This window comes from Peromyscus maniculatus, chromosome 9 (genome assembly GCF_049852395.1).
Source record: "Peromyscus maniculatus bairdii isolate BWxNUB_F1_BW_parent chromosome 9, HU_Pman_BW_mat_3.1, whole genome shotgun sequence".
Taxonomy (NCBI): domain Eukaryota; kingdom Metazoa; phylum Chordata; class Mammalia; order Rodentia; family Cricetidae; genus Peromyscus; species Peromyscus maniculatus.
In genome coordinates this window covers 60,801,131-60,815,124 of record NC_134860.1, presented here as the reverse complement: position 1 = coordinate 60,815,124, position 13,994 = coordinate 60,801,131, and the positions used below count along the sequence as shown (strand labels likewise).

Below are 13,994 nucleotides of genomic sequence, written 5' to 3'. Positions count from 1 at the left end.
TTTCAACATTCCTTTGCTTACAGCTGTTTATTTGAAATGGAAGTTTTAGATTGAAGAAAATCATGAGCTAGTTTTGGAAATTAAAAAATCTTCCTGCTCTTGGTGGTAGCTTTGGCCTAGGGATATACATTTTAATATCTCATTTGTTTATTTCTGAGCATTTCTTCCTGTCATATAGCAAAACACTGAGATTGGATAATAGATAGGTGTTAAGTGAAGATGTTGTAGTAGGAGAGGCAGAGAGCTGACTAACTCTTGGTTCACATTTTTTCTTCAATAGAAGCCTCCACTGTAGCAAAATAGTAGCCAGGCTTTGCACATGTGTGGAATGTGGTGGCATAGGAAGAAAGTTTGGGTCCACTAGGCCAGTAACAGATGTAGCCACAACCATTTGGACTGAGTGCTTAGGGCTAGTTATCTTTTGCTTCAGCTTAATTATAACTGGTTTATGGGCCCAGTACAAATCTGTGTTCCTTTTCCATTGCTTTTTTTTTTTTTTTTTGGTTTTTCGAGACAGGGTTTCTCTGTGTAGCTTTGCGCCTTTCCTGGAGCTCACTTGGTAGCCCAGGCTGGCCTCGAACTCACAGAGATCCGCCTGGCTCTGCCTCCCGAGTGCTGGGATTAAAGGCGTGCGCCACCAACGCCCGGCTTCCATTGCTTTTTTTAGGTTTTGAATAAAATGAACAAACTTCTGTCCCTGAGATTTGTTTTTGTATTTTAAAGAAATTGACTTAACAATTTTAAAACTAATTTCAAAATAATTTATTTTAACATTTCACAAGCTTATCAATATTGCAAAAATACTGTTGGTTCTAAGTGGGCTCTCTGCATTAATTCTTTTAACTTTTTGAAATTTTATGCTTTCATTGACATGTTTAACACCACGATCAGTTGTTTATTGAACTGTTAGTTTTTGTGAAGTGGGAGTTTTTACTTCATATTATCTTGGTCAGTATAAAAATCAGATTTTCTTTTCCATTTCTTTGGTTTAAATTCTAATTCCCACTGTGTACTGTGGCCTAGCCTTAAAGTAGGTGTATGTAGCCTACTGTCCTCAAAATACAGTTTACCTCAGCCTTCAAGTACTGGGATTACATTTTTGTGCCACCATGCCTGCTTAAAATCAGATAGATGTTTAAAGCCGAAATTTTATAACTTGTCATGTTTTCTAATGATTGTTTGTACTCTGCTAAGAACTTGTCAACAGGCAAAGTGAACTCTCAGTCCCTGTGCTGACTGATGTCCTAGCACAGCTGTGTGTGTGTGACATAGTGATGGGAAAAGGTCAGTACAAAAAGGGAGATGCGGAAGTCAGTCAAAGCCAAGTGTGTGTGAAAGTGCCCCAAGGAAACAAGCAACACAAACTTTGTGACCAAGGTGAACTCCAAGAAAAACTCTTAGGCATTGTCTCCAAATTAAGTGACTCTACATACATTGTGTTAAGAATAAAAATGTATTGGGGTGGAGAGATGGCTGAAGAGGTTAAGAGCACTAGCTGCTCTTCCAGAGGTTCTGAGTTCAGTTCCCAGCAACTACATGGCAGCTCAGTCATCTATAAGAGATCTGATGCCCTCTTCTGGCATGCAGGCCTGCATGCAGACAGAACACTATTTGCATAATAAATAAATATTTTTTAAAAAAAGAATAAAAATATATAATAGTCTCTTAAATATAAGATCAGAGAAGCAAACATTATAGGCATGGCTATATAGCTAAAAACACATTGAATTTAAATATTTTTTTTAAAGATTTATTTATTTATTATGTATACAACATTCTGTCTCCATGTAACCTTGCAAGCCAGAAGAGGGTACTAGATCTCATTATAGATGGCTGTGAATCACCATATGGGTGCTGGGAATTGAACTAAGGACCTCTGGAAGAGCAGTCAGTGCTCTTAACCTCTGAGCCATCTCTCCAGCCCGAATTTAAATTTTATTTTATTATTATTATTTTTTTTTTTGGTTTTTCGAGACAGGGTTTCTCTGTGTAGCTTTGCGCCTTTTCTGGAACTCACTTGGTAGCCCAGGCTGGCCTCGAACTCACAGAGATTCGCCTGCCTCTGCCTCCCAAGTGCTGGGATTAAAGGCGTGCGCCACCACCGCCTGGCCGAATTTAAATCTTTTTAATGTAGACTTTTTAATGCTAAATTAAATTGCTTTTTGTTTTAAAACATGAAAAATAACTTATACTGGTAGATAACTAAAACTTCTAATTCGATGCATAAGTAATACTGACAAGAGAAAGTGTCAGTTTATTACACAAGTGCTTTGAAAAGCAGGGGAAGAACAGTGTACATGAAAAAAACTATTGTAGCAGCATGTCCTGCTACTGTTAGTGATTTGAAACTCACTAATTTCTAATGTAAGAAGGCTTTTTACCCTGAAGAATAAAAACAATTCATTACATATTACCTTTAGTCATTTTAGGTTTTTTTTATTTTTATTTTTGGTTTTTCAAGACAGGGTTTCTCTGTAGTTTTGGTGCCTGTCCTGTTTCTTACTCTGTAGACCAGGCTGGCCTTGAACTCACAGAGATCTGCGTGGCTCTGTCTCACAAGTGCTGGGATTAGAGGTGTGTCACCGACACCTGGCACCTTTAGTCATTATTTACTTCTATAATTACTTTGTGTGTGATTTTTTCATAGAAGAAAGGATCTTAGTTATTATAGAGGGGAATAGTTGGCACCAAGAAGATGATTATATTTTTTCTTTGATACTTATGTGATTTTTCCAAAATTGAAAGACATTAATATTTTACCATCTATTCATGAGTGTGTGTCTGTGGGTACGCTCTGGAAGTTGAAGTTTTTACAAGTAATCATTCTTGTATGTTGTCATTTGTTTTATGCTGGAAGAAGGTATATTGATTTATATGCAGAAAAAAACTGGTGTGAAATCACGGAACAGGTAGCTATCCTGTTTTAGTTAATTTTGCTGCTGATAGAATACATTTAAAAGAACAGTGGTGGGCCGTGTAGCTCAGTGATAGATGCTTGTCTAATGTATGCGATTCTGATATATTCCATTGTCAGCTGCAAAAGCCATGGAGAATAGCAGTTTGATCATAGCAGCAGATACTGTTAGTTGATACAGCACAAACTATGTTGTTGTAGAATTGTATCTAGAGAATTTATGTGCTACTGGTACAACATTTATTTTGTATTCATCCATCCATCCATCCATCCATCCATCCATCCATCCATCCATCCATTTTCCTTGGTTTTTGAGGCAGTTTCCCTGTGTAGCCCTTGCTGTCCTGAAACTGATCAGGCTGGCCTCGAACTCACAGAGATCTGCCTGCTTCTGCCTCCCGAGTGCTGGGATTAAAGGCACGTGCCACCACCGCCTGGCTTCATTTTATTTATTGTGTGTTTTTGGTGTATGTGTGGAGGTCGCAAGACAACTAGTGGGGGTGGGTCATTTTTTGGCTTTCTTCTCCCACTGGGGATCTAATTCAGGTCATCAGGGTGCCTACCTGCTGAGCGCCTTTGCCAGTCCTTGTGTAACTTCTTGCTGCCATGGAATAATCATGATTTAGAATTTCAAGTTCTGCTTAACGTTGCTGCTTACTAATCCTACTAGTACGTCTTGTGTTACACCATTTCTTCCTGAAAATTTGATCTCTCCAAGACTTTTCGATCATGAAGTACTCTGTTACTGCCAAGATCTGTGGTAGTGGCTTTTGAGAGTGTTATGTGTAGTATAAGACTAATACAATTTTAGCTAACAGCTTTGTTACAGAAAAACCAATGTGCATCCTCTTCTGAACGGTAAATCATCTGTAGATTATAATGCCTAATTCCTTGTAAATTCTGTTATTGTAGTTGCTATGCTTAGGGAATAGTCAGAAAAACAAGACAACATTTGCAGTATAGACAGTTTTTCTTTTCTGAACATTTTTAAGATTTATAGTAGTTGAATCCATAGATGTAGAACCTAAGGAAAAAGGTCAACTGTATTATTTTTGGGGTGAGCTTCATCATATACAAGGGTCCTAATTCAATAGCGTTTTGCTACTTAATTAAAATTTTGACCAATTCTCTGGCATCAAAACCTAATTTTCATTGTGCTTATGTAAGAATAAGAATGAAACTAAAAAGGTGGGCAGTGGTGCACACCTTTAATCCCAGCACTAGGGAGGCAGAGCCAAGTGGAACTCTGTTGAGTTTGAGGCCAGCCTGGTCTACAGAGCGAGATCCAGGACAGGCACCAAATATTATTTTTAAAGATTTATGTATTTTATATGTATGAATGTTTTGCTTGCATTTAAGTGTGTGCACCATGTGCATGCCTTGTTTTCAGAGAGCCCAGAAGAAGGCATCAGATCTCCTGAAACTAGAATTACAGATTGTGAGCCACCATGCAGGTGCTGGGAACTGAACCCAGGTCCTATGCAAGAGCAGCAAGTACTTTTAACATCTGGGCTATTTCTCTTGTTTCCAACTAGATGGTATTTTTTAATCATGATAAAAACCCAGCATAAAGTTTAGTATCTTAATTATTAAAATGTTTTTTAAAAAATTGTGTTGACTCTGGGTGTGTACACACACACTTGTGCTTACACACACATGCCATGACATGTCCTGTGGAGATCAGGAACAACTTTCTGGAAATCTTTCTACCATGTGGATCCTGGAGATTGAACTCAGTTTGTCAGGCTTGGCTTTTACTTGCTGAGCCATCTCCTCGGGGCTCATAATTTATTTTTAATCTACAGTACAGCAGTGTTAAGTATGTTTTCATTGTTGTGAAAATGATATATATCATTGTTATTTATTCTTTGTTGAGACACCTTGCTGTGTTGTTCAGGCTACCCCCTAATACATTGTATGGGCTCAAGCCTACTACCTCAAGGGTCCCACAGGTAGGCAACTGCTTGACTTTAAATGTGCTCCACGAAACCACTGAAACCTCAGGTTTATTTGAAGGAACATTTACCTTAATATAAAGCTTGAAAAATCTTATTGTTAGAATTTTAGAGTGGAAGGTTTGGCTCCTGACAGCCTTAGTGATAAGGAAGACTTCATGGGAGAACAGAGATTTCGACTGGGTCTTTGGAATGAGTAGAAATAGGAGAGGTTTTCAATAAGGAATATAACAAGCATTTACTTGAGAGAGACAAAACTCAGGTGGGAGTGACATTGCCAATATCTGGCTTTGTGGGAAAACTTCCACATTTTAGAATTTAGGATTGACTTTTAGTGTGACTGTACTAGAAGCCATAGAATGTAATGGTTCCAAAATGTGTTCTAACATGAAAAGGGAGGTTAGTAATTATGTTTTCTTTCTATAAGGGTCCTGAGACATTTCAATGCTGTTTTGCATTTAGAATCAATATCTCTTTGTGTTTCTCTTGTCTCTCTCAATCTTTCTGCTGTCTCTGTCTCTCTGGGTGTGGATGTGGAGATCAGAGGCCAGTGTCATTCCCAGTTGCTTCTTCACTGTATTTCTTTGAGACAGAGTCTCTCAGTAAATCTAGAGTTCATCTATGTGACTAGATAGCCAGCAAGCCCAAGAGAGCATCTTGTTTTTGTCTCCTCAGTGTTGGAATTACAGGTGTGAACATGACTGACTAGCTTGTTTATTGTGTGTACTGGGAATCTGCAAGTTATATCCAAAGGTTTTCTTTCAGTCAATTCAAGATTTCACTTTTGGGAACTATTTTTATTCCTTTGATATCAATTTGAGAAGTATATGTGCTATTTACAAGTTGGCATGACTTATCAAAATACTTTATCTAGCAGATCTCCTTTATGGTGATTAGATTATAATCATATAATTTCTGTAACTGTAAGTTCATTCAGCAGATAGTGTGTGCGTTACTCTGGTAAGAATTAAGAGTAGTAAATATGAAGGAAAGGGAATAAACTGCAGATGGTTTGTGCATATAACCGTGTACCTTACTTTGTAGGTGTGGGCTGTAGACAGTAGTATCTCCCAGCCTGTGGTCTTGTTAAAGCACTGAATGACTACAGTTTACCAAGATGTCCAAGTGATTCCTATAATCATTAAACTTTGTCATATATTGATATACATCAAATTCAATAAAACTTCACTCCATTTTTGCTGCTGATGATAGCAGAGAATTTAATCTATTTGAATTTCCCTCCTTTTTCTTTTTTGAGATGAGGGTCTTAACGTGTTGCTCAGTTTAGCCTTGAATTCTGCTTCAGTCTCGTGAGTTGTAGAGACTGTAAGCATATGCATCATGCTCATCTGCAGCTTCAAACAAGTTTTACCTACTTGAAATTTCTATCTTTTGTCTTACTATTATTCATTGTATGTGTGGTGTGTGTACATGTGTAGAGGCCATTGATTAATGTTAGAGGTGTTCCCTATTTTGAGACAGGGTCTCATTGAACCTGGAACTCATTGATTTCAGCTAGGTTGGCTGCTCAGTGAGCTTCAGAGACTTGTTTGTCTTTGGTTTCTCCTGCCATGACTGGGCTTACAAATGTGCACCATTGGGCCTGGGTTTATACATGGGCAGTGGGATTCAAACCGGTCCTCATGTTTGTGTGCTTGTACTGACTGAACCATCTCCCCAGCCCCTGCCTTTTTTTTTTTTTTAAACAAGGTAATATGGAGGGTTGGAGAGATGGTTTAGTAGTAAAGGCACTTTTCCCCAAGTCTGGTTACCTGACACATGATGGAAGGAGAGAATGGACTCCTAAAGTTGTCCTCTGACTTAGCACATATATGCTGTGGCATGTGTCTCCTTCACCACCAAATTAACAACAACAAAAAGCTCAGGTAATAAAAGAAATTAAAGGGTTAATAGTGAATTTGCTTAGTTGGCAACTGGGAACCATTTGTATAAAAAGGCAAGGTTGTGTTTTCTTTCCTAGAATTTATTCCCTTGAACTGATCAGCATAACCTAGTGCTAGGTCAGGATTTGAATGGAAGATGGCTGAAGTAGTTTGACCTTACAGAAAACATTTGATAGCAGCATGTCATTTTGTTCTTGACCCTCATTGTCCAAGCATTTACTTTTAGGTACTTGTTAATTTTTAACTCTTTGTCTTAGACTCCTGTTAGTTTTTCTAATCTGAGGGTAACCCTAATATTGTGAAATTAGTTTTTGTAGTCCTATCCATGTTCCTTGTCACTTGCTTAGACATTGTGATTACAGGCGATTTTGATAATGGTTATCTGCCGTCTTACTTTCTTCTTCAAGAATAAACTTCTCCTTAAAATATTGTCCTTTTCCCTGACCGGTAAGGAGGAGGACAGGTGGAGCAGGACAGTGACTGCTGCTTTCTGCGCAGCCCTGGAAGTCACTTTCTTCCTGAGTCAGTTCCATGGTGCTAGATTTGAGTTGTGTGCCATTGCACTTAGCTTTTAGACTGCTGTTTTGTATTTTGAGATGGTCCTGCCTTGTTATACAGCCTGGTCCCAAATTCATGATCCTCCTTGAACTTCCCATGTGCTGGGAACACAGGTGTGTACCACCATTTTCCATTAGTACTGGCTTGCAGTTTGTACCATACTCAGTCTTAGCCAAAGATCACTAGGAAGTGAGTGATCTTTGGGTTTTTAAGACAAGGTTTCTTCTATAACAGCCCTGGCTGTCCCAAGAGCTTGCTTTGTAAACCAACCTGGCCTCGAACTCTCAGAGAGCCGCCTGCCTCTGCCTCCCAGGTGCTGGAATTAAAGGCGGGTACCTGGCTAAGATAGCTCCTGAAAAATCCCATTACCAAAATTCAACTGTTAGGGCACCATTTAAGAAATTAAATACTGGGGCTGGAGAAACGGCTCGGTGGTTAAGAACATTTGCTGCTCTTCCAGATGGCTAGGGTTCAGTTCCCAGCACCCACTTTGGGTGGCTCACAATTGTCCATAACTTCAGTTCCAGGGCATCTATCTGAATTGTCTTTTGTCTTCCTTTGACCTCTGTGGCACCAACCACATACATAGTACACATGCATGCATGCAGGTCAAACACTCACACACTTAGTATAAAATCCTTTTTTTTTTTTTTCCTTTTGAGATGGTTTCTGTGTATAGCCTTGACTGTCCTGGAACTTGCTCTGTAGACTGTAGGCTGACCTCAAACTGATCCTCCTGCCTCTGCCTCCTGAGTACTGGGATTAAAGGCATGCACCACCATCACCTGGCATAAAATCTTGAATTGGAAAAAACAAAGAAATACTTTATAAGTACATAATGTACTTATATATACATAAATATAAATGTACACTGTATAAGTCAAAACATAAGAACATATAAAGAAATGAGAAATCCATCTTTATATCTAATTAGTGCTAACCAATATTAGTGGTTACATATATATTAGTATCCTAAAAAGTTTGGTACCACCCCCACCCCCACCCCGACAGGGTTTCTCTGTGTAGCTTTGCACCTTTCCTGGAACTCACTTGGCAGCCCAGGCTGGCCTTGAACTCACAGAGATCCGCCTGGCTCTGCCTCCCGAGTGCTGGGAATAAAGGCATGCGCCACCACCACCCGGCAAAAGTTTGTTTTAAATGTGCAAACAGGTATATGTTCTGTAAATTTTACTAGTAGGAGAGATAGGGTTTAGTGAGATGCCTTAATGGATAATAAAAAGGTACTTGATTGCTGAGCCTGACTCTCAGGTCCCACATAGTAAGAGAGAACAGACTAAGTTGTCCTTCAGTCTCCACACACGCCTTACGGCATTCTAGTACACACACAAAGTAAATTAAATGCAATAAAAATGTTTTAAAAATGAAAAGAGATGGTATACATTGAGGGGGATTGGGGACCTTCTAAGAATTGGCTTTATAACTAAAAAAAGTTAAGTGAGAATTTAAGCCTTAATACCTGTTTGTGTTTTGACTTCAGGGAAGAAACCCTTTTTTCTTGGAGCCAGCAATAATTATTACAATCACTGATGGGAGCAAGTTGACTACTACCAGTGGTGTCCAGGATGAGGTAAGTCATGTGTGTGTCACATGGGTCATACAGATGCAAGAAAACCTCTCTGTGTATGTGCATGATAGGGGATTGAAGACGTTGTACTAGATTTTCTCTTTAGTTACCTTATACAATTTATAATAACCCACCTCTTGGGACCATCTGTCCTTGTTCATAGCAGTTGTCTTTATATTTTCTTGACTAGGAATCCTTTCTTTGCAAAGTTTGTGAGCATACCTCCTGCTCCAGTGTCAGTCTATATAGTAATAAAATTATTATTTTCGGGTTAAACAAAAAACAACCTAGAAATAAAGTTTTAATAATTTTACTTATTTTAGTTGATTATTATGATAGCTTTCAATCACTGACAGAAGGTCTGAATTAATAAGCTTATAGCTTTATTTTATAGGAAAGGTTTCCATCCACAGTCAGTAGACGGAGAGTTTGGGCCCTTGGGTGAGGCAGCATTGGTAGGACAGTGTGAAGGAGTGAGCTGCTCACTTCATGTGGCCAAGTAGCAAAGAGAGGTAGAGTCTGCGATCAGGTAACACTTTGAAATTTGAAGACTATCTACCATTGACCCAACTTCCTCCAACCAGGCTTCATCTCTCAGAGTTGCCACCATCACCCAATAGCATCCTGAACATGGGACCGAGACTTAATACATAGGCCTTTCCTAGACATTTCCTCTCCAGTCATGTCATCTGGGTGGTTTTTGTTTGACTGGAGTCCAGGCTGGAGTACCACAGTGCCGAGAGTAGGTTAAAACTAGAAAAGGCAGGATTCTTCCGCATTGATGTTTCCTCTCAGTCGTGTAGTATGAATAATTGAGAGCTAATGTCATTTGCTGTCTGTCAGTGAATTGTGTGTGCTGTGGTAGGATAAGTTCATTAGATTAAAGGAAGCAGACTTCAGAGTGTTTTTATTATATTTGAACTGTTGGTAAATGTGTTACTCATTTTCTTCTGGACGTTCTGATGTACAGGTGATCTTTTAAAGACTCGTTACTGTTTGCATTAGCTCTTAGTTTCTGTGGTATTTATTAGAGTTTGAAATGGGAAAGGTATGGAGTTTAAAGAATTAGATTTAGATTTGCAATTAGAATTAAAATGTAATTAAAGATTTGGAATTTATTTCCATTTGTGTGACACTGTGGAATATAAATTACATGAGGTCAGAGTATGTGGGTTTCTTTCTTAATTCAAGTACTTTGTAGTGAATTTTGTACCAGTAATCTAATTTCCCTAAATCTCTCCTTTATTGATGAAATGACAATAATTCTTGCTTTCCTTCGTAGTGTTGTTGAAATCTAAAATGAAAAAGATGTATGTGAAAGGGGTGGGCTATAAAGAAAAAGTGTATTGTATCATTCCATCATGAGGCAATAGAATCAGTGCAGAACTTAGATTACCTAATTTGAGTTAGGAGAGAAATGCTAGAATTACATTGTTTCAGTAGTTAATGTTAAAGAGATTTTAGGATATATTCATTGAGATAGCACAGAAAAAATAGATTATAAACTATATTTAGCTATTTTATTGCCTGCTTGAAAGTGGAACTGAATGGGTTATTGGACTTTCTTAGATTTAGTTGACAATGTATAGCCATTTATGGTCCTGCCACTCTTAGTAGACAAACACTGATTGTATCTGTAATCACAAACAATAGAAATGTCACTTAGCTTGAACTTCGAAACTCTCAAATTGATTTTTCTCTCTTATCCATAATAATTTTAGTGTTTGTGTTCATTTTGTAGAAATTCTAAGTCTTTTTTTGTTTATTTTGTTTTTGTTTTGAGACAGGGTTTCTCTGTGTAGCCCTGGCTATCCTGTAGACCAGGCTGGCCTTGAACTCACAGAGATCTGTCTGTCTCTGCCTCCTAAATGCTGGGATTAAAGGCATGTGCCACCACACCTGGCTCAAAATTCCAAGTCTTTTTGTGGTCGTCTTTTTTACCTTAATGATTTTGATTAAGCAGTTATTTCTGTTTTCTGTTGTAAAATATGCCTATCTGTAAGGCTATCTATTCATGGCACTCTTTCTCTTGCCTTTCTAGAAATGCCTTTGGTGATGTAGTTTGTTCCTGTATATCTGGATCTGTTTTATTTATAAAAATCTATTTATGAGACTTCTTTAGCTTTAAGATACCTTGAAATGTACATGGGAATTGGAATTGTTGAACTTTCATTCTGATTCCTTCCTTGGGAAGGATATTACTGTGTCTTTATAATATTCTAATATTAACTTGCAAATAAGATTGAGAAGATTTTCTTGTGGGCAGAGATCTTAACCTTTCTGTTCTCCTTACCTTGTGTAATATTTAGTATAATACTAAGAATAGAGTTTACATTAAAAATATTACAGATGTTGATGTGTTAAATCTAATAGGAAGTTAAAAATTGATTCCTGTTGCTGCTCCTTACCTGAAGCAGAAAGGTCATTTATTTTTAAGGCAAGCATTTTGGATTTTGAAGTTTATTCATGTTTGAGAAAGCCCCTGCATGTTTCTCTCTTCTTCTACCTCTCTCTTCCACCCAGTGCTGTTGATCAAACCTGGGGCCTAGTTCATGCAAGGCAATTGCTCTAGCATTGAACAATATCCCAACTCATTGTTTCTCTCCACTCTGTGGATGTGTATATGTGCATTTATATGCTTGCTCCATGAATGATCTATATTGTTATTTTTACTAGGGAATGTCAATTTTGTGTTTACATCTCTTCAAGTCTCTTTACCTTTGCTTTTGGCAAAACTGGATTCTCTTTCTGTATTTTTGAGTGAGTAAATGTGTGATTAATTTCCATTTAAGGAATTTTACAGAATGTATGTATGTAATTTTTAGTGGTTTGGGGGCTGGTTTTTATTTTATTTTTTAAAATAGACTCTCTCTCTCTCTCTCTCTCTCTCTCTCTCTCTCTAGCTCAGACTGGCTTTGAACTCATAGAGGAACACTGGCCTCAAACTTAGATCCTCTTGCTTCCACCTCCGAAGTAGTTGGATTACAGGCATGCACCACATTTGCCCCGCTGTGACTACTGTTGATGTAACCTATTTCTCTTTGTGGGTTTGTGTGTTCCACTGTCATGATGCACTTTGCTTGAGAGGTATGACATCTGCTGTGGTAGGTCCTGTCTGCTCTGTTAGTACAGAATGAGTGACCTTGCTGCCTCTCATAATCCTCATAGCATATATATTTTTATTTAGTCTTATCTTGTATTTTACAAATGAGGAAATTGAGATCAAAAGAAATAAAATTATTTGCTTCGGTTATGGTATTTGTTGCTGCCAAAATCTATATTAGAATTAATCTAAATTGTGAAGGTATCCTAGCCCAATGGTGCTTCCCCCTGCTTCCTGGGTCTACCCAGCACCTCTTTGATTCTGTTGTTGAATGTGTTTAGAATTTATCTTCCATTTGTATGTGCTGTGAGTGTATTTACAGATACATGTGCATTCCATAAGTTGATTTTGGGTATCTTCCTCTATTGCTCTTTACCTTATTTTTGAGACAGTTTCTTCCTGAACCTGTAGCTCACTACTGGGCAAGATGGATAGCAAATCTCAGGGATCCTCCTGTCTCTGCCTCTCTAGTGCTGAGGCTTTCCAGGTACTCACTGTACCTGGCTTTTATGTGGATACTGGGATCTGACGAGTCCTTGTGCTTGTGTGATAGGTACTTGTCTGACTGAGCTGTCTCCACAGGCTAATTTACTTCCATCTGGATTCTTACCTTTATTTCAGCTTTCTATGCAAGTATGATATAGAGAATTCTGTTCAGAATTTGTTTAGTCTCCCATAAATACTGAGCAGAGCATTTCTAGGCAATGAATATAAAACAGGGTAAGTCTTTGGTGTTGTGTTTCATGACAGTGTTTAAGTAGTGTTTTGAGTGATAAAAATAGTGATTCTAGTTCTGACTTCATACCCCACTGCAAAGCAAGCTTATGCTAGCAAGCCACTCTTCTTGCCACAAGAAAAACTGTCTTGTACTGGCTAAGTCGTTCCAAAAAGTGGAGCATGGGCTGTAAAGTGCTATAGCCTTCTTCGATGGCCAGCTGGAAATGCACATTGCAGACCTTTAAACTGTATGCCATACACAGTGCTGCCTCAGTATTGGGCAAAGAAGCTTCTTTTTGCAGTGAGTCAGTCACAGTAATACAGACTCAAAACTGATCAAGGTGCTGAGAATAAGTGTTGAGTGCTCGGCCCTTAATAAGACATCTGTCACCCCCTCAGAGCTCAGCAAACACTGCAAGGCAGACAGACCGTTAGAGCGGAGGATGGGGAGGAACAAAAAAAAAATAGTGATTCTAAGTATGTGGAAGCACTGAAAAAGTAGACTCATCCCATCTCATAGGCGCTGCTACCTTTCATGTAATTGGCAAATTCTTTCTAACATTACATACAATTTAATTTGATCTCAAGATCTTAGCATAACAATTTACTGTAGATGTAACCAACCGTCTTATTAAATAAGAAACACAGAACCAATGTAAAGAAGAAAGCCAAGAGGTCAGAGCTCAGAGCTAAAACCTTACCCTTCCTCCTGCGGTGGTCCTACCTCTCCGAAAGAGACCTACTTCCTGTGTGTTTGTCTTTATATAGTCTTTCTGTTCTGTCTTCTCATTGGTTGTAAACCCAAACACATGACTGCCTTGTCACTGCCTGTATGTACAGCCCTCCAGGTCTTCTATGGTATTGAGATTAAAGGCATGTGTCTCCAATGCTGGCTGTATCCTTGACCACACAGAGATCTACCCAGCTCTTCTACCAAGTGCTGGGATTAAAGGCGTGCGCCATGAACGCCCAGCTCTGCTATGGCTTGCTATTAGCTCTGACCCCCAAGCAACTTTATTTATTAACCTACAAATAAAATCACATTTCAGTACAAATAAAATACCACCATAATTTACTGTGTGTGATATACTGCATATATTTGTGAAGTTTATATTTAAAAAGGGCCCAATATTTTTTGAGTGTAAAAAAGGAGTTAGTTTAAATATTTAGAGCCATATTAAGCCTTGGCCTGAGTATGTATAGGCCCTAATTTTTTACAGCATGTTTGTGAGCAGGATAATAGAACAGCTGTGCATTC

General features: G+C 38.4%; 1 protein-coding gene across 32 annotated transcripts in view; it reads left to right on the top strand.

The window, feature by feature from the left end:
• Window positions 1-13,994, top strand: part of Ints6 (integrator complex subunit 6) — a 91,204-nt gene that overhangs the window by 16,398 nt on the left and 60,812 nt on the right. For all 32 annotated transcript variants that reach the window (XR_013042471.1, XR_013042470.1, XR_013042466.1 and 29 more), the window contains one exon: window positions 8,830-8,919. Coding sequence is in view for 6 of the 32 variants with exons in the window: in XM_076545153.1 (XP_076401268.1) it covers window positions 8,830-8,919 (90 nt within the window). In the remaining 26 variants the exon portion in view is untranslated. The remainder of the gene's footprint in view (window positions 1-8,829; window positions 8,920-13,994) is intronic.